This window comes from Dermacentor silvarum, chromosome 1 (genome assembly GCF_013339745.2).
Source record: "Dermacentor silvarum isolate Dsil-2018 chromosome 1, BIME_Dsil_1.4, whole genome shotgun sequence".
Lineage (NCBI taxonomy): Eukaryota > Metazoa > Arthropoda > Arachnida > Ixodida > Ixodidae > Dermacentor > Dermacentor silvarum.
This window is the reverse complement of record NC_051154.1, coordinates 287,841,523-287,863,684: the sequence shown is the minus strand read 5'-3', so window position 1 is coordinate 287,863,684 and position 22,162 is coordinate 287,841,523. Positions and strand designations below refer to the sequence as shown.

General features: G+C 47.5%; 1 protein-coding gene and 5 non-coding genes across 6 annotated transcripts in view; all 6 read left to right on the top strand.

Moving 5' to 3' along the window:
- LOC125942841 (uncharacterized) overlaps positions 1-6,297 on the top strand; it is a 178,908-nt gene extending 172,611 nt beyond the window's left edge. The window contains exon 2 of the mRNA XM_049661085.1: positions 5,566-6,297. Coding sequence (XP_049517042.1) covers positions 5,566-6,297 — 732 coding nt within the window. The remainder of the gene's footprint in view (positions 1-5,565) is intronic.
- Trnan-guu (transfer RNA asparagine (anticodon GUU)) lies at positions 32-105 on the top strand. The gene has a single exon. It is a non-coding gene; the product is annotated as a tRNA-Asn (tRNA).
- Positions 5,107-5,180, top strand: Trnan-guu (transfer RNA asparagine (anticodon GUU)). Its single transcript has one exon. It is a non-coding gene; the product is annotated as a tRNA-Asn (tRNA).
- A 3,909-nt stretch (positions 6,298-10,206) lies between the features above and the next one.
- Trnan-guu (transfer RNA asparagine (anticodon GUU)) lies at positions 10,207-10,281 on the top strand. Its single transcript has one exon. It is a non-coding gene; the product is annotated as a tRNA-Asn (tRNA).
- Positions 10,282-15,489: 5,208 nt separating this feature from the next.
- Positions 15,490-15,563, top strand: Trnan-guu (transfer RNA asparagine (anticodon GUU)). Its single transcript has one exon. It is a non-coding gene; the product is annotated as a tRNA-Asn (tRNA).
- A 1,212-nt stretch (positions 15,564-16,775) lies between these two features.
- Positions 16,776-16,849, top strand: Trnan-guu (transfer RNA asparagine (anticodon GUU)). Its single transcript has one exon. It is a non-coding gene; the product is annotated as a tRNA-Asn (tRNA).
- The last annotated feature ends 5,313 nt before the right edge of the window (positions 16,850-22,162 follow it).

Genomic DNA, 22,162 nt, shown 5'->3' with positions numbered 1-22,162 from the left:
ATGTGCGTGGTGGGGAGAGCGCCGAGCAGCCGCCTCCGTGACGCAATCGGCTAGCGCGTTCGGCTGTTAACCGAAAGGTTGGAGGTTAGAGCCCTCCCGGGGGCGAAGCTTCTCCTTTTGATGCTTTTTTGTTGTATTTATTCTGGTAGATTTTTTGTAGCATGTGCGTGGTGGGGAGAGCGCCGAGCAGCCGCCTCCGTGGCGCAGATTCCACTTCCGGCCACCGTAGCGTGCGGACGTGCGTCTCATGAGCTCCCAAGGAGCAGGTATAGCCGCCCCTCGAGGCGGCGGTAACAGGTCAACCGAGATGTTCTGCCAGGACTACCAAATTGTATTGCCGACTTTGCCCTCAGGTACGACTGTGAAGGACACTCTCTCTTTACACGCCGATTTGAAAGCCATGCCGTATAGGGTCGAACATTTTAGAGATGCACTCGAGCAACTTTCGCTACTGCCGGAAGTGGTCGCACTAGGGGCTTATCAAATTAATGATGTCTGGGCGGTGACGTTCTGTGACAACGAAGCAAAGAAAAAGATGCTGGCAGCTGGAAACTTCACTGTGAAAGACCGACGCTGCGTTATAGTCGATCCGTGCAACCAGGCGCTAAGGATAAAGCTGTACTGGCTTTTGCATGGCGTTCCCGATGAAGACGTGCGCACTGCATTGGCTCCATTCGGCAAAGTCCTGGAAGTCACCAGAGATAAGTGGCGTGTTCAAGGCTGTAACGAGAAGAATACTACAACGAGGTCAGTGACCTTACAACTGAAGGTGGGCGTGAGTACGGATGACTTGCCGCATCAACTGCGAGTTGCGGAAGACCTGGCCCTTGTCTCTGTTCCGGGCAGAGCACCGCTCTGCCTCCGGTGCCACGGCATCGGACACATGCGATGAGACTGTCGTGTCCCACGCTGTGGCCATTGTCGCCGCTATGGCCACGATGAGACCATGTGCGTGCGATCTTATGCATCAGTAGCAGGCCCACCGCGAAGTTATGATACGTCGGAACATATTATGGACCTGAATGACGCCAAGGAAGCTACACGGGAAGATGAGCATGAAGACTCCGCTGTGACAACTGTTGAGACAAAGCCACCCGGAAAGATACGAACACGAAGGACACCAACGAAGACGAAGGCCCCGTAGCCGCGGCAACTAACACAGACAAAAAGCCCGCTAGTCAACATGAAGTTGCTAATACGACTATGCCTTCAAAAGATATAATTGAAGTGACGGAAGCTCCCGAGGTCGCAATGGAAACAGTTACCAGCGCTGCAGCGAAGCGTACCCGTGATGAAACCCAAGACAACAGACAGAACAACGGCCAGATGAGCACAGGGGAACCACCTACGAAGACGGGCACTGCTCGTCGCAGCATCACGCATTTCAAGCCCAATGTACCACCCGACCGGAGACCGACGCCCACAGAGCCCCCGCCTTAGCGAGGGAACTGTTTGTGTAGTGAGAACTCGAACAGTCCGATCACTGATCGGGCCTCTTTATGTGACAAGATGGCTCTAAACCCACCAGCAACAAAAACGATTTCGGAGCCTACCATCCTGTCGAACGGCGATGTGAGTACTACAAGTATTGTAAAACCTGTTTAATATGGCCAACAAACTAAAATTTCCTTTACGCATAGCGACCTTAAATGTGCGTGGCTTGTCAGCCCGCGGGAAACAATACCAGCTAAGTCGCCTTCTGTTAGAAAATGATCTGGATCTGATCACCGTACAAGAAACAAAAATAGAGACCCAAGAGCAAACAGATCGAATGGTGGAAACTTTCAGAGCTAGATTTAATATTTGCGTGTCGCATGCTGTGGGTACGTCTGGAGGCTGCTTGATATTATATCGAAATTCTATAGATATTGTTGAAGAAGCAGTTATGGCATGCCAGAGTGGCCGGTTTGTTGTGTTGGATTTTGGATTTTGTGGTATGTTTTGGCGGGCCCTATGCGTTTACGCGCCTAATACACCCCAAGAAAGACGTGATTTTTTGGAACTATACAATCGTATGTAAAGTGTGACCGAAATGTCATCCTGTTTGGCGACTTTAATTGTGTGCAAAGACCAGAGGATAGAAGTAAAAAGTTACTGGCGAGAGACAAGAGTGGGATGTATTTGACAGAATTTGTAAATGAACATGACCTAGAAGATGTAGGAAGCGTACTAGTCTCTGGAAACGGCACGAGGTACACCCACTTCCAAGGTGATTGCCATGCCAGGTTAGACCGTATTTATGTGCCTGCTCTTTTTTTGCCTGAATGTGTTGACTATCACGTCAAATGTGTTAGTTTCAGTGATCACTGTTTAGTAGCAGTTACTGTGGGCACAAAAGAAAAAGCTTCCAAATTTAATTGGTTTACTTGGAAGTTCAACGATAAATTATTACAAGATCAACCTTTTCTTGAAAAACTAAAAGAAAAGATACATAACTTGTGTGATGAGTCAGGTAGCATTTCAGCTTCATGGGAAATCTTTAAATCAGAGTTAAAACTTGCTGCGATTGACCGAGCATGTGTGCTACACAGAAAAGAAAAAGAGAAAGAAAAGGAACTTTATACCACGCTAGAATTTATGATTGCAACGGAAAACTACAAGCCGGGTTTGTTTGCAAAGCAAATAAAAGAAATTAAAAGTAAGCTAGAAGCAATTGACATTGAAATATATCGAGGCGCAGTAGTCAGGGCACGCGCAGAGCGGGTTTGGTGCGGGGAAACGCCCACCAAACGAGCGCTAGGCGATGAAAAGCGGCATGCAGTAAAGAAAGAAATAAACGAAATTTGTTATCACAACCGTGTTACCACAGATAGTAATATCATTGAAATGGCCTTCGTTGAGCGCTTCCGTAACTTACTAAATCATAAGAAAGAAAACACCGAGCTGTTTAAAAATAACTTCTTGCCACTAATGCCTAAATTAGAAAAAGAACTATGTGAGGAGCTAGAAAGACCAATTAGCGTGAAAGAAGTTGAAAAAGCAATTGATGACTTAAGCCTTGGTAAATCACCTGGACCAGATGGACTAGGGGCAGCTTTCTATAAATGCTTTAAAGCAGAAATGGCAGAAGTATTGCACCGCGTAATAAATGAGTTACGAAATGAAAAGGATGCCCCCATCATATAGGATGATACATATGGTACTAATTCCAAAGACCAATGATCCTTTGAAGTTACGCTCTGTAGAGGCTTACAGACCAATAAGCCTCACAAATGTTGATTATAAAGTTCACATGAAAGTGCTTGCTAAGCGACTTCAAAAAGCAATTAAAATACTAATTGGGCCTCACCAGACCTGTGGAATCCAAGGAAGAACGATATACACTAATATCCACGTTGCCAGAAGCATACTTGAATCATGTGATGCCGAAGAAGGTCGGGTTGCCATGCTACAGTTAGACCTTGAAAAGGCGTTTGATAAGGTTACACACGAAATTTTACTATTAATACTGGAACACACCAATGTACGTTCTGTCATTCTGGATGGTGTGCGAATGGCTTATGAAGGTTGTACCACTAAACTAGTAATAAATAAGCAACTTAGTGAAAGTGTAACAGTTACCTCTAGTCTGCGCCAAGGATGTCCAGTCTCGTCATTGTTATTTGCTCTGTATGTAGAACCTTTCTGTTTAAAGATTCTTCAGAACCCCACTATTCAAGGCTTCCGATACTGTAATAATGAAGTCAAAGTGTTGGCATATGCCGACGACATTGCTATGTTTTGTTCAGACATAAAAAGTGTTGAAATAGTAGTGAAAGAGACTACAGCCTTTTGTGAAGCCACAGGAAGTGCTGTCAACTGGACAAAGAGTCTCGGCATTTGGTATGGAAACTGGCCAATCACACCAGAGGTGTACTGCAACATGCAATGGTCGAATTCGACAAACGTATACCTTGGAGTGCCACTGCAACACCATAATTCAACGACTGGTTATTGGCTTGAGGAAGCTGATAGAGTAAGAGACCAGACTCAGAAATGGGGCGGTCACAAATTCTCAGTATTTACAAGAGCAAATGTGTGCAATACATTTCTAGTGGCCAAAATATTCTATGTATTGCAGGTATTGAGTATGACAAGAATGACAATACAGAAACTCCACTGAGTGTTTGCAGTTTTTATTTGTGGCTCCAGTTGGGAGCGCACAAGCCGATGCAATCTGTTTCATGCAGTGCGGAACGGCGGACTAGGGCTGTCGCATTTGTTCTTGAAACACGTAGTTTCAAGATTTATCTTTTTGCGTGATCAGAGTGATACATTTTTGAGAACTGTAATACAAGTACGCCTGCGGAACCATCTTGCGGATTATGTTGTGTCAATCAGCACTGCAACACAAAGTGCACTACCATGTTTCCTGCGCGAGGTTGTGGCTGCTTATCGCATTGCTCGCGCGTATTTTTCTCTTGAACACCTTTGCATTGTAGGAAAGAAAAAGTTCTATAAGGATTTAGTGGATGGTTTTCTTCCGACACCTTTATATAGGGCAAACTATTATTTGGGTGATGAAAGAAACGTGTTGAAAAGAGTTAAGCGAAAGCCTGTACGAAGCTCTGCGAAAACATTTTTTTTCAATTGCATACTGAAACGCTCCCTGTGAAGCCATGGCTTCAAAGCAAGGGTATTTTTATTCCCTGGACAATAAACTGTAGAATATGCCAGAAACCGGAAACTATTGAGCATATATTTCTGGATTGCCACGATGCACGATTTTTGTGGGACATTCTTCATCGCACAATTAAAAAAGATTTAGTACTGTCACCATTTGGCATACGGTTCTTGCCTTATGACGAAACAGGGGGCGTTCCTAGTGGTATGATTATGTTGCTTTGTATGCATGCACTTTGGAAAACACGGATGGCAGATAGATATGCTGACATTGATGCACGACCAGCGCGACAATATTTCATGGAAAGCGTTATCTATACAAGAGATGTACTGAACTTTGCGGTCAACGCTCCTCAATGGGCGACGCAATTGGATGAATTCGCGTCACTAAAGCCTTTTTAAAATTGCATCATGCTCAAGACTAGCTGATGTATTTTACATTTTGAAATATTTCTCACTTTTATTACTGTATGTTGTTGAAAACGGAAATAAAGAAAAAAAAAAGCCTCCGTGGCGCAATCGGATAGCGCGTTCGGCTGTTAACCGAAAGGTTGGAGGTTCGAGCCCTCCCGGGGGCGAAGCTTCTCCTTTTGATGCTTTTTTGTTGTATTTATTCTGGTAGATTTTCTGTAGCAAGTGCGTGGTGGGGAGAGCGCCGAGCAGCCGCCTCCGTGGCGCAATCGGGATTCTACTTCCGGCTACCGTTCGGTACGGACGTTGAATGTCGCGCTCCGTATACAGGGGCGGTGTTTGCGGCTATGCCAAGCCGCGGAAACAGGATGACTGCTACCGCTGAACCAGATTACCACGTTGTTTTGCCGCCTCTGCCAACAGGTTCGTGTTTTAAACACCGTTTTTCTTCACGGTGACGTGAAAGCGAGGCCATTTCGTGTCGAAGATTTTCGTGACACGTTGGGTCATCTGGAATTGCTCCCTGAGGTTGTCGCCTTGGGGGCGTTTCAGATGAACCACGTCTGGGCTGTGACGTTCGAGAGTGCAGAGGCGACGAAGAAGATGCTGAAGCACGCGGAAGTTCAAGTCAAGGAACGACGCTGTTTGGTTGTGGATCCGCATAACCGGGAGGTGCGGCTAAAGCTGCACTGGTTACTGCACAATGTGCATGACGATGACGTACATGCGGCGTTTGTTCCGTACGGGAAAGTATCCGACATCCAGAAAGAACGCTGGCGTGTACAAGATGTCACGGACAAGGGATCGTCTATGCGTACGGTGTCCCTGAAGCTGAAGCCTGGCTTGACAATTGATGATCTTCCGCATCAGATACGAATAGCAGGCATAATGGCGCTAGTGGTCGTGGCAGGTCGTGCTCCCCTATGTCTTCGGTGCAACCGTACGGGGCACATCAGACGTGAGTGCCGCGTGCCGCGTTGTTCTGTGTGTCGACGATTCGGCCACGAAGAAAGTCAGTGCGTACGCACGTACGCAAGCATTCCAGGGCCACCAAAAAATGAGGAAATCATCAACGAGCTCCTTATGGACGAAGTTGACGTGGAGGAAATTGTCAGTGCGCCTGGACCAACCTTGTCGCCGCCTTCGAAGAAAGACTTGGCGGTAACGACCGAGAAACACGATCTTACGCAGGTCGCGAGTGGAGCCATATTGACATCAGGCGCGCCTACACCTGCTAAAGAGGCTGAAACAACGACGCAAGTGCAGGCAAGAAACCCTCCGTAACAACTTCCCAGGATGAGGCATGCGTCATGGACACTACGGAAAGAAGCAAAGCGGCGGCAGCGGCTAAGAGAACGCACGAAGAAAGTGCCGGCGGGGACCAACAGTCGAACACCCCAACCGCGAGCGAGCCACCTGTGAAGACAGCAACTGCCCGGAGGCCTACCTTTCGACCGGCGCCAAACATACCGCCGGACAGAAAGGTGTCGGGGACACCTCCGACTTAATACGTCGTACTTGCGTGTGTTTGTGCCCGTTTCAGTGGGGGTTGAGGGAAGACAATGCTGCTACTTCGGAGCTGTGGATGGAATGCCAGTCAAGCGTGCAAGCTGACTGCAGACACGTGAAGGCAATGTGAGTGTCCTTTCGTAGCCGACAATAGCAGTGCATAGATTGTGATCTCTTTCATGTAGAAATGGAGTTACGCCTCGAAACACCCTTACGCGTAGGCACGATTAACGTGCGGGGTCTTACGGCAAGGAGGAAGCAATGTCAGCTTAACCGCTTGTTCATCGAAAATAATCTTGACATCATTGCGGTTCAGGAAACAAAGATTGAAACTGAGGAAGGGACGGACCGCCTAGTGCAACCTTTCATGACTAGATATTATGTGTGTGTTTCCCATTCTGTTGGAAGGGCTGGGGGCTGTGCGCTCTTTCTACGGAATAATATTGGGATATCTGTTGAAAATGTATTTAGTGATGATAGCGGGCGCATTATAATGTGTGATTTTTTGTTTTCTACTCTGAAGTGGCGTGTTATCTGCATTTACGCGCCGAATAGAACAGCCGAGCGCAGGGCGTTTTTTGAAAGCGTGGAATGTCACTTGAGGTGTGAGAGAACCATAGTCATCATGGGAGACTTCAACTGTGTCTGGAAAGTGGAAGACAGAGCCCGTAAGCAGCCTGGTCTCGATGTAAGTGCGCTACGTTTAGCAGCACTGGTGGAAGAACATAATTTAGAGGATGTAGGCGCCGTTTTGGCCAATAATGATGCACCTCAGTTCACTCATTTTCAAGGGGACAGCCACGCAAGACTGGATCGTGTCTATGTTTCTGCGGAAGCGATACCATTGTGCAGTGATTATGAAATCAGCCGTGTTTATTTTAGCGACCACAGTTTGGTCCTTTTTTCACTTGGTCCAAAAAAGCCGTCAAGTTTCAACTGGGGACTATGGAAATTCAATGAAAAACTGCTGCAGGACGAAACCTTTGTAAAAAAAATTCAAGATAGCCTCAAAGAGCTGTTATCGGGTGGTTAAAAAGAATATACAGAAAAGTGGGAGTGTTTTAAGCAAGAAACGAAGTTAACAGCGATAGAAAGATCTAGTGTTTTACACCACCAGGAAAAAAGAAAGGAAATAGAATTACAAAGTGAGCTCAACTTTTATTTAAGCATGGAGAGCAACCATGCGGGATGTTTCGCAAATGAAATAAAACAAACGAAAGCACAGTTGGAACTTGTCGATAAGAAAAAATATCGTGGTGCAATTATACGCGCACGCGCAGAACGTTTTTGGTGCGGGGAACAACCTACAAAGCGCTCGCTTTCTGATGAAAAGAGTTATGCCGCGAGAAAAGAGATAAATGCGATAACATACCAAAATGTAGCAGTACGGGACAAAGAAACCGTCCAACGCGCCTTTGTAGAATATTACGACGAACTTTTAGGACAGGAACCGCAATGTGAACAAGGTTTCGATCGCGAATTCTTACATCTTTTGCCCGGACTGGAAGAGGAAGACCGAAAAAGATTAGAAATGCCAATTAGCATCAAAGAAATAGAGGAAGCTATAAATGACTTGAGCCCTGGCAAAACGCCAGGAGCTGACGGATTGAGTGGGGCATTCTATAAATTTTTCAAAACAGAAATAGCTACAGCCCTTTATCACGTAATCACAGAAGCATATGAAAACCAGTTACTGCCGCCATCGTTTCGCGAGAGCCACATTGTACTGATACCAAAATCTACCGATTCCACATCTCTCCTATCTGTGCGAGCCTATCGTCCAATCAGCCTAACGAATACAGACTATAAAGTATACACAAAACTTTTGGGCAGAAGGTTACAAAGCATAATAACACGGTTGATAGGGCCACATCAAACATGTGGCATCAAGGGCAGGTCAATTACCACAAATATACACGTAGCACGAACAGTACTTGAGCATTGTGATGACTTTTCTGGTAGGGTGGCCATGCTACAATTGGACTTAGAAAAAGCATTCGATAGGGTGACGCACGCTATTCTTTTCGATGATTTGGAGCATGTGAACGTGGGGTCAATCTTAACAGAAGGGATTAGAATGTGCTATGCAGACATCTCCACAAAAGTGATAGTAAACAGAGCACTCAGCCCCAGCATTCAAGTCAGATCTTCCGTGAGACAGGGGTGTGGTTTATCGCCTTTACTGTTTGCCCTATATCTCGAGCCATTGTGTCTAAAGATATTAGATGATAGCAACATCAGAGGTTTTAGGGTGGGCTACAGTGAAGTAAAACTGCTGGCATACGCGGATGACGTCGCTGTTTTTTGTGACGACACGCAGAGTGTAAGCAATGCTGTGAATGTTGTGACAAAATATTGTAAAATAACAGGGAGCATAATTAATTGGGCCAAGTCGACTGGCATATGGTATGGACAGTGGGAGGACACACCTCCATTTTTTGCAAAAATACAGTGGACAAATTTGCCGACCAAGTACTTAGGGGTACCTCTACAACACCACCAGGACACCAAAGATTATTGGCAAGGAGAGGTGGAAGAAATGAAGGCAAAAACGGCGAAGTTCGGTGGACGAGATCTGTCAATGTTCACCCGAGCAACGGTGTGTAATGTATTCTTAGTGGCCAAAATTTGGTATGTGCTGCAAGCACTATGCGCATCAATAGTCAGCATACAAAGAATACACAGGCAGTTTGCCATCTTTATTTGGGGTTCCGTCTGGGAGCGCACCAGTCGCACTAATTTGTTTAGGATGGTGAAAAGTGGAGGCCTAGGGTTAGCTCATCTTTTTTTAAGACAAGTCGTGTCCAGATTTTTGTTTCTACGTGATCCAAAAGATCCGTTTTTGTGCGCAGTCCTTCAAACGCGTTTGCGTAATGCGCTGCCTGAATTTGTTGTGTCCTCAAATTATGCAATAGGACCTAGGATCAGAGGCTTCCTGTGAGAAGTCGTGTTGTCTTTTGAATTCTTATACGTGCGCTTTTCAATGGATTACCTTGCATCTGTTAAGCGCAAAAGACTTTACAAAGATTTACTTGATGTATCATTGCCAGTGCCTGTTTATCGTTCAATGTACCACGTTGAATCCAGTGGAAGGAATGTGCTGAAAAGAGTCAAGCGGATGCCGATACGGTCATCCGTAAAAACGTTTTTCTTTCAATTACACACTGGAACGCTTCCAGTGAAGCCATGGCTGAGGGAAAGGGGAATCTTTGTACCGTGGTCCGTGAACTGCCTGAGATGCAGGCAACCGGAAACCATTGAGCATATGTTTCTTGATTGTTCAGATGCGGTGTTCCTATGGGACATCCTACAACGAACGTTGAAAGAAGAATTGCCGATTACACCATACGGCATCCGCTTCTTGCCAACTGAAAACGCAAATAAGCCATGTGACATGTTTATGGCACTGTGTTTACACAGCGTCTGGAAGACTCGAATGGATGTGCGTCACGAGAGGCTAGTTATTCGTCCTGCGAAAGATTATTTTATGGAAAGCATGCTGTATCTGCGTGAAGCTTACCGAGCAAAAAAAGAACCACCCGAATGGATACATGTATTGGATGAATTAGTGGCGGTCAAGTGTTTTTAACTATTTGCAAGGACCCAAGACGGTCTTTGCTTTTATCATTGTAAAGTGTATATGTTAACTGTGTATGTCGAAGACCGGCAATAAAGAAAAAAAAAGCCTCCGTGGCGCAATCGGGATAGCGCGTTCGGCTGTTAACCGAAAGGTTGGAGGTTCGATCCCTCCCGGGGGCGAAGCTTCTCCTTTTTGAAGCTTTTTTGCTGTATTTATTCTGGTAGATTTTCTGCAGCGTGTGCGTGGTGGGGAGAGCGCAGAGCAGCTGCCTCCGTGGCGCAATATTCCATTTCTGGACGCGCTAGCGAACGGTTGTGTACTCATGTGCTCCGATGGAGCGGATATTGCGGCCCACATGGGTCGCGGAAATAGGATTTTTGCCGAAGAAAACCGGGATTATGTAGTAATTTTGCCACAGTTACCCAAAGGTGCGTGTGTTACAAATACTGTTTTTCTTCACGGAGACATCAGGAAGAGACCTTACCGTGTCGAAAACGTCCGGGATACGATGGTTCGTCTGGGAATGCTGCTCGAGGTGCTTGCCTTAGGGGCCTTCCAGAGGAATCACGTCTGGGCGGTGACCTTCAGCACACCAGAAGCAATGAAGAAGATGCTTGTGGTTGCTGACGTCAAGTTAAAGGAAAGGCGATGCCTCGTTATCGACCGAAACAAGCAGGACATCAGGCTAAAGCTTCATTGGCTTTTGCATTACATACCCGATGAAGATGTATGCACCGCGTTTGCGGCTTACGGGAAGGTGACTGAAGTCTCAAAGGAGCGTTGGCGTGTCCATGGTATCAAGGACAAGGGAACATCTACTCGCACCTTAACCCCGGAACTGAAAAGCGGAGTGACTATCGAGGATCTGCCACACCAGCTTCGAGTGGGTGGTATCAACACGCTCCTGATTGTGCCCGGGCGTGCGCCACTGTGCTTACGATGTCGTCGAACGGGGCATATCCGACGCGACTGTCGCATACCCCGGTGTAGTAAATGCAGGCGCTTCGGTCATGAAGACAACGAGTGCGCTCACACATACGCCAGTGTGGCAGGTCCTGTGACAAGCGACCGTGTCGCGGAGCACATAATGGACCAAGCTGACGCTGAAGAAACAGCCAGCAGCGGAAGAGGGGGTCCCGTGTACATGCCCCTTTCGAGAACACCGAAGGAAAAACAAAACCGAGCGGCCCACCCGGAAGAATTCAGGCGTCATAATGAAACACCCAAGGCTCACAACGAGGCTCCGGTGGACGAAAATGACGACGAGGGAACAATTTCCAACGCATCGAACAGCCAGCCAGAAGACGTTGGACGTCGGGACTACAGGTGTCAGTGGCGCATCTGCAAAGCGACCGATTGAGGATGTCGCTGGTGACTGCGACAGACAAGGCGCCGAGCCCGGAGGGGAGCCGGTGGTGAAAGTGGCCTTGGGCCGGCGACTCAGCACTAATCCTAAGCCTAACGTCAGCGCGGGCACCCGACCGCCGGCGAAGCCACCTTCGTAGCAACGAGGGTTGTGCTTCAACTAGAGGCCTCGAAACTGGAGACCTAAAAGGACACGGCTAGTATGGCTTCAGCATTATGTGAAGGGTGTGGCGTGTGCACGCCGTGTACGTGTATACCCGCAAGTCTTTCAGCGGCAGCTGTAGTCAACGCCGGGCCTATGTGTGAGGTAAGAACCATGGGGTCCGTTCCAACATGCACGCAGACTTCGCAAACCAGAAGAGCGTTACGTGATGCCACTTTCAACGTTCGTGGCCTACGGTCTAGACGAAAACAATACCAGGTCAGTCGTCTGGTCCGAGAGTATGACCTTGATTTGATAGCAGTTCAGGAGACGAAGGTTGAAAGTCAGGAGCAAACGGATCGCATGGTCGAACCTTTTAGGTCTTTTTACAATGTTTGCGTGTGTCATTCAGTTGGCACCTCTGGAGGCTGTGCGATATTCTTGCGAAATTCTTCAGGTGTTGTGGAAGAATATGTTTATAGTAGTGAAGACGGCCGACTTGTCGTTTGCGATTTTTTGTTTTTGTTTCAGAAATGGCGCGTCATCTGTGTATATGCGCCAAATAATGTTAAAGATCGACATAGGTTTTTTGCAAGTGTTTAACCATATTTAAAATGTGAAAAGAACGTGATGTTGCTGGGTGATTTTAACTGCGTGTGCCTAAAGGAAGGCAGGAGCAGGGGATTGCCTGTTCGGGATCAAAGTGCTTTGTTTTTATCTACGATTTTGCAAGAGTGCGGCCCAGAGGATGTTGGAAATGTACTGCAATATGGATGTGGTCCTATCTATACCCATTTCCAACGTGATTGCCATTCCCGTTTAGACAGAGTATACGTGGCAGATGTGCTCGTACCACTTTGCAACAGTTATGATGTTAAACCGGTATCATTTAGGGACCACAGCGTCGTTATGTTTTCAATAGCAGTGAAGAACATTAGGTCACGTTTTTCGTGGAAGTTATGGACATTCAATAACAAATTACTTAACGATAAAATTTTTGCGGACGAAGTAAAAGTACATATAGAAAAATTACACTTGTTAGAGTCAGGGAGATTTGTTGAAGCCTGGGAGCGGTTTAAGGAAGAAGTTAAAATTACAGCTATCGAGAGATCTTCAACATTACGCCGGAATGAGAAAAGAAAAGGAACTACAGTGTCAGTTGCAATTCTTGTTGTCAGTCGAGAGCGCGCAGCCAGGCACTTTCTCTGAAGAAATAAGAAAAATAAAGAATCAGCTTGAGATAATAGATACAGAAAAATACAGAGGCGCATTTATACGCGCACGCGCAGAACATCTCTGGCTCGGCGAAACACCCATGAAACGATCCATGAGCGAAGAGAAGCGGAATGCTTCACGTAAGGAAATAAAACAGATACGATATGGTGGAGAGACTACAATGGACAAACTTAAGATACAACAAGCGTTTGTAGATTATTACAAAGCATTGCTTGGATTCAGCGTTAACAGCAAGGCCTCTTTCGACAGTGAATTCTTGTCGCTGATGCCCACTTTAGACAATGAAACCAGGTCACGCCTTGAAATGACAATTAGCTTAATTGAAATAGAAAGAGCAATAGATGATTTAAGTGAAGGGAAAACGCCGGGTCCAGACGGACTTGGGGCTGCTTTTTACAAAGCGTTTAAGCATGAACTCTCGAGGGCTCTTTTTCAGCGCTTCGCTGAGGCGTACGCAATAAAGGAAGCACCGCCATCCTTTAGAAGGTCGCGTATGGTACCGATACCAAAAATTGACGATCCGGTGGAGTTTTTATTTGTGAGTGCTTACCGTCCTATAAGCCTAACTAATGTCGATTATAAGGTGTTCATGAAGGTGCTAGCAAAGAGATTGCAGACTGTAATACAGTTAATCGTAGGTCCTCACCATACGTGCGGCATAAAGGGCCGAACAATAGGAACGAACATCCACACAGGAAGGAGCATCCTCGAATGCTGTGATGCATGGGACAGACAAGTCGCGATGTTACAACTAGATCTCGAGAACGCTTTTGATCGTGTTGTTCATGACGTACTTTTTTCCGTATTGGAACATGTAAATGTCGGGAATGTTGTCTTAGATGGTGTGAAAATGGCGTATAAAAATTGTGAGGCTAACATTGCAATTAACAAAGAAGTCACTGAAAGTTTTAAAATCGCCAGGAGCGTCCGCCAAGGGTGCTCAAATTCACCACTGTTGTTTGCTATTTATTTAGAGCCTGTTTGTTTGAGCATAATTCACAATAACAAAGTACGGGGTTTTAAGCTTATGATGGCGGAGATCAAAGTGTTGTCTTATGCTGATGATATTGCCGTTTTTTTTTGTGAAGATAGGGAAAGTATTAGCGAAGCTGCGAAAGTAGCCGACAAGTACTGCATATGGCCCGGTAGTGCAATAAATTGGGATAAGTGTGTAGTTTTGTGGCATGGCACCTGGGAGGCAATGCCAGATTTCTATGAAAATGTCAGATGGAGGACCGTGCCAACCAAATATCTGGGTGTGCCACTGGAGCGATATAAAGATCCCAATGAATACTGGAAGGACGAAACAGAAGTGTTGAAGGAGAAAACAAATAAGTGGGGAGGGAAAAACATCTCTATATTCACACGGTCAACAGTCTGCAACATGTTCTTAGCGGCGAAAGTTTGGTACGTACTTCAGGGGCTGTGCATGAATAGATTAGGCATTAAGAAGATACACAGAGTCTTTGCCACTTTTGTTTGGGGCTCCCAATGGGAGCGTACGCGTCGTACAAATCTTTTTCGACCAGTGAAAGCCGGTGGGCTGGGATTGGCCCATTTGTTTTTAAGGCAGATTGTGTCAAGGTTTATTTTCTTACACGATCAGGGTCACCCATTCTTGCGCACCATGTTACAAGTTAGATTATGCTATTATTTACCGGAGTTCATCGTATCTTCTTCTTGTGGAGGGCGTGGGGGTATACGTGGTTATCTGCGCGAAGTAGTATTGGCGTTCAATATATTAAAGGTTCGTTTTTCTCTGCAGTACTTGTGCGAAGTAGAAAAAAAGGTGGCTATATAACGATCTTATCGATGTAAGGATGCCAGTACCCTTGTATCGAACGATGTATGGAACCGGGCACGGAAAAGATGTTTTTAAGCGAATGAAAAGAATGCCAGTACGCCCATCAGCTAAGACCTTTTTTTTTCAACTACATACCGGTACATTGCCAGTGAAACCATGGTTAAAGGAAAAGGGCCTATTTGTTCCTTGGAGTATTAATTGTCTTTTATGCCGTAAGCCGGAGAGTATCAATCACATCTTTTGGACTGTTGGGATGCTGTATTTCACTGGGACATCCTGCAGCGAACATTAAAGAAAGACCTCCCTATAACACCATACGGGATTCGTTTTTTGCCGGTTGAGTGTGAAAGTGACATACCGTATGATACGTTTATGTTGTTGAGCATGCACTCAATATGGAAGACGCGTATGGCGGTGAGGCATGCCGATGTAAACGCACGCCCAGCTATGGAATATTTTATAGAAATTATAGCGTACACGAGGGATGTATATTGTGCAGGCGAAGATCCGCCGGAATGGTTACCCGTTCTCAATGATCTCATCTCATTAAAGCACTTTTAATCATCCCACGCCAAGCAAAGTGTGCTTGACGTTATTTTAACATTATTCAGTGTCATTATTTCTGTAAAAGTGTTTTGTCCTTCTGTTGTTCTTTGTACATGATGTACCTTCAAGCGAATAAAAAAAAAAAGCCGCCGTAGCGCGTTCGGCTGTTAACCGAAAGGTTGGAGGTTCGAGCCCTCTCGGGGGCGAAGCTTCTCCTTTTTGATGCTTTTTTGCTGTATTTATTCTGGTAGATTTTCTGTAGCATGTGCGTGGTGGGGAGAGCGCAGAGCAGCCGCCTCCGTGGCGCAATCGGCTAGCGCGTTCGGCTGTTCACCGAAAGGTTGGAGGTTCGAGCCCTCCCGGGGGCGAAGCTTCTCCTTTTTACTGATTTTTTGCTGTATTTATTCTGGTAGATTTTCTGTAGTGTGTGCGTCGTGGGGAGAGCGCAGGACAGCCGCCTCAGTAGCACGTTCAGGTGTTAACCGAAAGGTTGGAGGCTCGCGCCCTCCCGGAGGCGAAGCTTCTCCTTTTTACTGCTTTTTTGATGTATTTATTCTGGTAGATTTTCAGTAGTGTGTGCGTGGTGGGGAGAGCGCAGGACAGTCGCCTCCGTGGGGGTCTGGGGTTGGCGCATCTTTTTGTGCGACAGCTTGTCAATAGATTTTTGTTTTTACGAGATGTGCGTGATCCATTTTTGCGTACGGTATCACAGCTCAGGTTAAGAGCCGCTTTGCCGGCACTCATTGTTAGTACCAATAGTATGCCAGGAACGATTCGCGGCTATCTAAAAGAAGTTGTTGATAGTGTGCGCTTTCTGTGTGTGCGTTTTTCTTACGATTATTTATCTGGCGTGAAGAGAAAGACGTTATATAGAGATTTATGCGATATTGTATTCCCAGTGCCATTGTACAGAGCAGTATACAGTCGACGACCAGGACAGGATGTCCTTAAACGGGTGAAAAGAATGGAGGTGCCTACTGGGGGTAAAAACATTCTTTTTTAGGCTACACGCAGGAACACTGTCAGTGAAAACATTCATGGAAGAACGTGGCTTCCTTGTACCATGGGGCTCACATTGCTTGATCTGCAAGCAACCTGAAACCATAGATCATGTGTTCTTGCATTGCTGGGAATGCGTCTACTTCTGGGACGTCCTGAAACGGACAATCAAGAAGGATTTTCCATTGAGTCCGCATGGGATAAGGTACCTAGCGATAAACAATGAGGACGGAGTTCCACACGATTTACTAATGCTCCAGGGCCTCCACTGTTTATGGCGGGCAAGGATGGCTGGGTACAATTGCGACCCAGACGCTAGGCCTGCACGTATTTATTTTCGAGAGAGTATGTCTCGCTTTATTGCAATAAAGAAAACACAATATTGTGTACCCGATTGGCTGTCGAGGCTAGAACCTCTGACAGCTTTAAAAGAATTTTAGTTAGACAACGCCAGTCCATGTAGGACTGGTGGCTTTCATGTTTTTCAATATGTTTTGTAGTTATTTTTGTGATTTTGTTCTGTAGTGTGGGCTCTGTACGTTGTCAAAGACCGGCAATAAAAAAAAAAGGAAAAGACAGTCGCCTCCGTGGCGCAATCGGCTAGCGCGTTTGGCTGTTAACCGAAAGGTTGGAGGTTCGAGCCCTCCCGGGGGCGAAGCTTCTCCATTTCGAATGTTTTTTTGCTCTATTTAATCTGGTCGATTCCCTGTAGTGTTTGCGTGGGGGGAGAGCGCAGGAGAGCCGCCTCCGTGGCGGGACTCGGCTTTCTGCCGCGCTAGCGAGCGGACGTGTCGAACATGAGCTCCATAGGAGCGGCTTCAGCGGCCCAGCAGGGCCGCGGTATCAGGAATTTTGGTTCACAAGACCCGGACTATCAAGTTTTGCAGCCTCAACTGCCTGCAGGCCGGATTGCTCCAAATACATTGTTTTTACATGCTGATGTGCGTGCCAGGCCGTATCGGGTGGAGCATTTCCGCGACGCACTGGCTAGCTTAGGCCTACTGCCGGATGTTATCGCATTAGGGGCGTATCAAATGAGCCACGTTTGGGCAGTGACTTTCAAGAGCGATGAAGGTGTGAAAAGGCTTGCAAGCGGCAAGGAAGCAAAGGTGAATGAACACCGGTGCATCGTGGTTGATCCAGCCAACCAGGCCGTGCGGCTGAAGCTGCATTGGATGTACACAACTTGACGGACGAGGACATACGCACCGCCCTTTCACCGTTCGGGAACGTCCACGGACGTCTTCCGGGAGAAATGGCGTGTCCACGGAGTGCAAGATAAAGCATCGTCAACGCGTGCGGTGTCGTTGGTTTTGAAGCCGGGTATGACCGTGGAAGACCTGCCTCATCAACTTCGTGTCGCTGGTGAGCAGACCTTAGTTGTTGTACCAGGCAGAGCACCACTTTGCTGAAATGCCGAAGCACCGGCCATGCTCGACGTTACTGTCGCGTCCCGAGATGTGCAGTTTGCCGTCGCTGCGGCCATGATGAGACGGAGGTTTGTTAAGACCTACGCGTCCATAACGGGACCGGCGCTTCGGGAGGACGTGGCTGACCTGTTAATGGATGAAGCTGACGTGAATGAGTCTTTCCGCGCGCAAGTACTGTCGGCCGACACAATTGCGAGGCCCACTGAGCAGGCTTCTATAGCCTCGAAGGTAGCAACTGTGGTAACTACTGAGCAGAAAGCTGCAGTGCCGACAAGTGACGGAAAAGGCAAAGAAGAAACGGCCATAGAACTCGCCACTGCCGGGGCGAGTACAGCAGAGCACGGGCCAGCAACTGCAATTATGGACGTCGCAGACGCGAGTGCAAGCTGTGCGGCTACGAAGAGAGCAAGGGACGTAACGAGCAGCCAGGAGGAGGACTTCGACAATGAGACCAAAGGCGACCGCCGCCAAAAACCCAGGCGAGTCGTCGGGCGTCCATTCGCCCGAAACCGAACATCCCGCCGGACAGACCGACGGCGGAAGAGCCACCCGCCTAGGACCCGGCGCCTACTGGGCGCCCGGACTAGCGTCGTCAAGAGATGGGTGCTACCTCAGAATTAGCGTACGCGTACACCGTAAAGGTACGCGTGTGGTTAGAGCGACTTTTCGTTGAGCATTTGTTTTTGGAAGGTTGTTTTACTAAGTGTTGGGATGATTTGTTTTCCAGCGGCACCTTGCGATCGGCTTGCTTATACAGACTATTGGCGGTGAAATTAGAGACAGCATTCAGAGTGGCCACTTTAAATGTTCGTGGCCTCGGAGCGCGAAGCAGACAGTATCAACTGAGTCGCTTGTGTATGGAGAAGGAACTCTATGTTGTCGCTTACAAGAAACTAAGGTCGAAACTCAAGAGCAGACCGATACGCATGGTGACGCCTTTCACGGCGCATTACAATGTGTGCGTATGCCATGCTAATGGTACATCAGGGCGGGTGCGCGTTGCTTATACGGAAGAGTGCTGGCATTATTGAAGAACGTGTAACTGCATGTCAAACTGGCCGCATGCTCATTGTCGATTTTCTTTTTCCGGAGCGTCGTGGCGGCTCATATGCGTTAATGCGCCGACATTGTGAATGACGATCGTTGTATTTTGAGTGTATAGAGCAGTATCTAAGTGTGATCGCTACATCATATTTCTTGGTGATTTTAATTGTGTATGTTCTGCGGAAGATCGAAACAGAGGGGAACATGTTCGTGATAAAAGCGCTCTCTTTTTGAGCTCACTAATTGACGATCACAACTTAGAAGATGTGGGTCAAATTTTCCTGATGGTACGATTCCGCAGTACACCACATTCAAGGAAACAGCCGAGCAAGGCTGGACAGAGTGTATGTTTCACTAGATTTGATCCCCCCATTGTAACAGTTATAACGTCACACCGCTATCAGTTCACGAATCATAGCTTAGGAGCTTCGTGATGGGGGAAAAGGTTAAGAGAACACGATTCAAGTGGAACACGTTGGAAATTCAACGAAAAGCTGCTTGATGATGAGCCATTTGTGCGCAGAGTAAAGGAAAAGATATTAGAGTTGATGACAAACAAGCATGACAAATTTAGTGTGCATGGGAAGAATTTAAGGCCCAAGTTAAGTTCATTGCGATTGAAAGAGGAAGCAGCCGCCAGCATGAAGAACTGCAGAAACAAAGAGAGCTGCAAAGACAACTAGAATTTCTTTTGAGCGTACAAAATACGGTTCATGATCAGGTTGCGGAAAATGTAAAGAAAGTAAGACATGAGCTGGAAGTTATTGACGCAGAGCGATACAAAGCTGCAGTTATACATGCTCGAGCGAACGGTTATGGGGTGAGATGCCAAACAAACGGGCAATGAGCGATGAAAAGCGGCAAGCGTCAAGAAAGGAGATTAAGCTGATACGTTTTTCAAAACGAGGTGACGTCAGAAGCTGCCTTAATCGAGAGAGCCTTCGTTGAGCATTATCGGGAATTGTAAGGCAATGGGGCACGCTCTGGACTAGGCTTCGACAGCGAATTCATGAGCGAAATGCCAAGGTTGGAAGACGGCGTTAGAGAAAGCCTTGAAACGCCAATAAGTATACCAGAGATTGAAAGGGCGATAGAGGAGTTGCCGTCAGGACAGTCGCCAGGGCCAGACGGCCTAGGCGCCAAGTTTTACAAATCATTCACTCAAGAGTTTTCCTGTATTTTGCAGAGACTATATATATATATATATATATTATATATATATATATTATATATAATGTCACGGGATGTTCTTGCAAGTCCCAGGGCGTCTGACTGACGTACAAGAAGACGGAGCAGTCTCAGCTGGACACCGATCGAGCGTGCACTCTAGTTCGTCGACTTCCTCTTTCACACTTTACCGTGCCAGTACCGATTATCTCCCGTACAATCACCCCCCGCACAGAAAGAAGCCATCCTGGCGACCTAGGGAAAAGACAGCATCGGCGGTCGTAACACGGTTTTAAGCCGTGCTACATGAACTATTTCGCGCCCTCGGCAACGGCGATCAGAAGACGGCGCGAGCGGCTCGTTCACATAGTTCACAGGTGATGCTTGCGGCAGTACGCGGTAGGGACCGTGGTAGTTGGACAAAACTTAGTGGATTGGCCGGGGGGAAGTAGCCGGGACCCGAAGCCAAACAAGCATTCCGGGAGAATAGTGGGCACTGGGAGCGGATGCGTCATGGCGTGATTTTTTGGCGCCACTGATTTAGGGTGGTGAACGAGCGGTCTAGTTGGCGACATTCTTCAGCATAAGCAGCTGCTTCTGAAACAGGGGTCACTTCAGAAGCGCCAGTACGGTAAGTGAGAATGGTGTCCAAGAGGCAGGAAGGTTCTCGGCCATATAGAAGAAAGAACGGAGAGAAGCCGGTGGTAGTTTGCGGGGCAGAGTTATAGGCCTAAGTGACAAAAGGAAGAACCCGGTCCCAATTGGAGGATCGCCAGACACATACATGGCAAGCATGTCGCCAAGCGTACGATTGAAACGTTCCGTCATGCCGTTAGTTTGTGGATGGTAGGCGGAAGCGGTGCGATGAACGATGTTGCACTCCTTTAGCAGGGCCGCGATGACATTGGAGAGAAGACGCGCCAACGGTCACTTAATAATTCACGTGGAGCACCGTGTCGCAGAATGAGGTGGCGAAGAAGGAAGCAAGCGACGTCTTTCGCGGTGGACGCTGGCAGCGCAGATGTTTCGGCGTACCGTGTGAGGTGGTCTACGGCGACAATGATCCACCGGTTACAGTCCGGAGTGCTTGGAAGGGGCCGTAAAGATCAATTCCAACACGGTCGAATGGTCGAGCAGGGCAGGGTAAAGGTTGCAGGGGACCTGCAGAACTCTGAGGAGGGGTCTTGCGGCGTTGACACGTTGCACATGAACGGACGTACTGGCGAACGAATCTGTACATGCCTCGCCAGTAGAATCGAAGACGAAGACGGGAATACGTTTTGAAGACGCCGGCGTGGCCACATTGGGGTCATCGTGGAAAGCGGCGCAGATGTGCGAGCGCTAGTGACTGGGGTAACGAGCAGCCATCGACGGCCGTCGGTGAGGTAATTCCGTCGATACAAAAGGTCGTCGCGGATGGCAAAGTGGTGTGCTTGACGACGCACGGCGCGTAGAGAGACGCAGATGAGCGGTGAGAGAGGAAGTCCAGCAGTAGAGAGATCCAGGGATCTTTACGCTGCTCGGCCGGCATGTCGTTGAAGCTAAGAGCTGACAAATCGCAGGTGGGAGGTAAGGAGCAAACTGAGGCAGGAAGTAGCGGAGAACGGGATAGGACGTCGGCATCTGAATGTTTGCGTCAAGAGCGATAAATGACACTATTACTCTTGCAGCCGTAAGGCCCAACGAGCGAGGCGGCCACTGGTCTTTCAAGGACGATAACCAGCATAAGGCATGGTGATCAGTGACAACGTGAAACTGACGGCCGTAAATATAAGTACGAAATTTGCTGATTGCCCAAACAATCGCCAAACATTCTTTTTCCGTCACAGAATAGTTGGATTCTGCCTTCGTTAGGGTGCGGCTGGCATATGCGACAACGTACTCGTCAAAGCCATCTTTGCGTTGGGCGAGAATGGCGCCAAGTCCGACACCGCTAGCATCCGTATGTATCTCAGTAGGCGCATTGGGGTCGAAGTGGCGCAGTACTGGAGGGGACGTGAGGAGCCGGCGGAGCCTCATAAATGATTCGTCACACTCCGAGTTCCAAGCCGACAGATCTGACGAGCCATTAAGAAGCTGCGTCAAGGGAGCGATGATCGAGGCAAAATTACGAATGAAAGGCCGGAAATAGGAAGACAAACCGATAAAGCTCCGTACTTCCTTTAGAGTAGTGGGCCTGGGGTACTCAGCAACGGCGCGAAGTTTGGAAGGATCAGGCAGATTCCCTCTCTTTGGAGACGACGTGGCCTAGGATGGTAAGCTTACGGGCACCAAAATGCCATTTTTTCAAATTGAGTTGCAACCCAGCTGACGTGAGACAGGCAAGA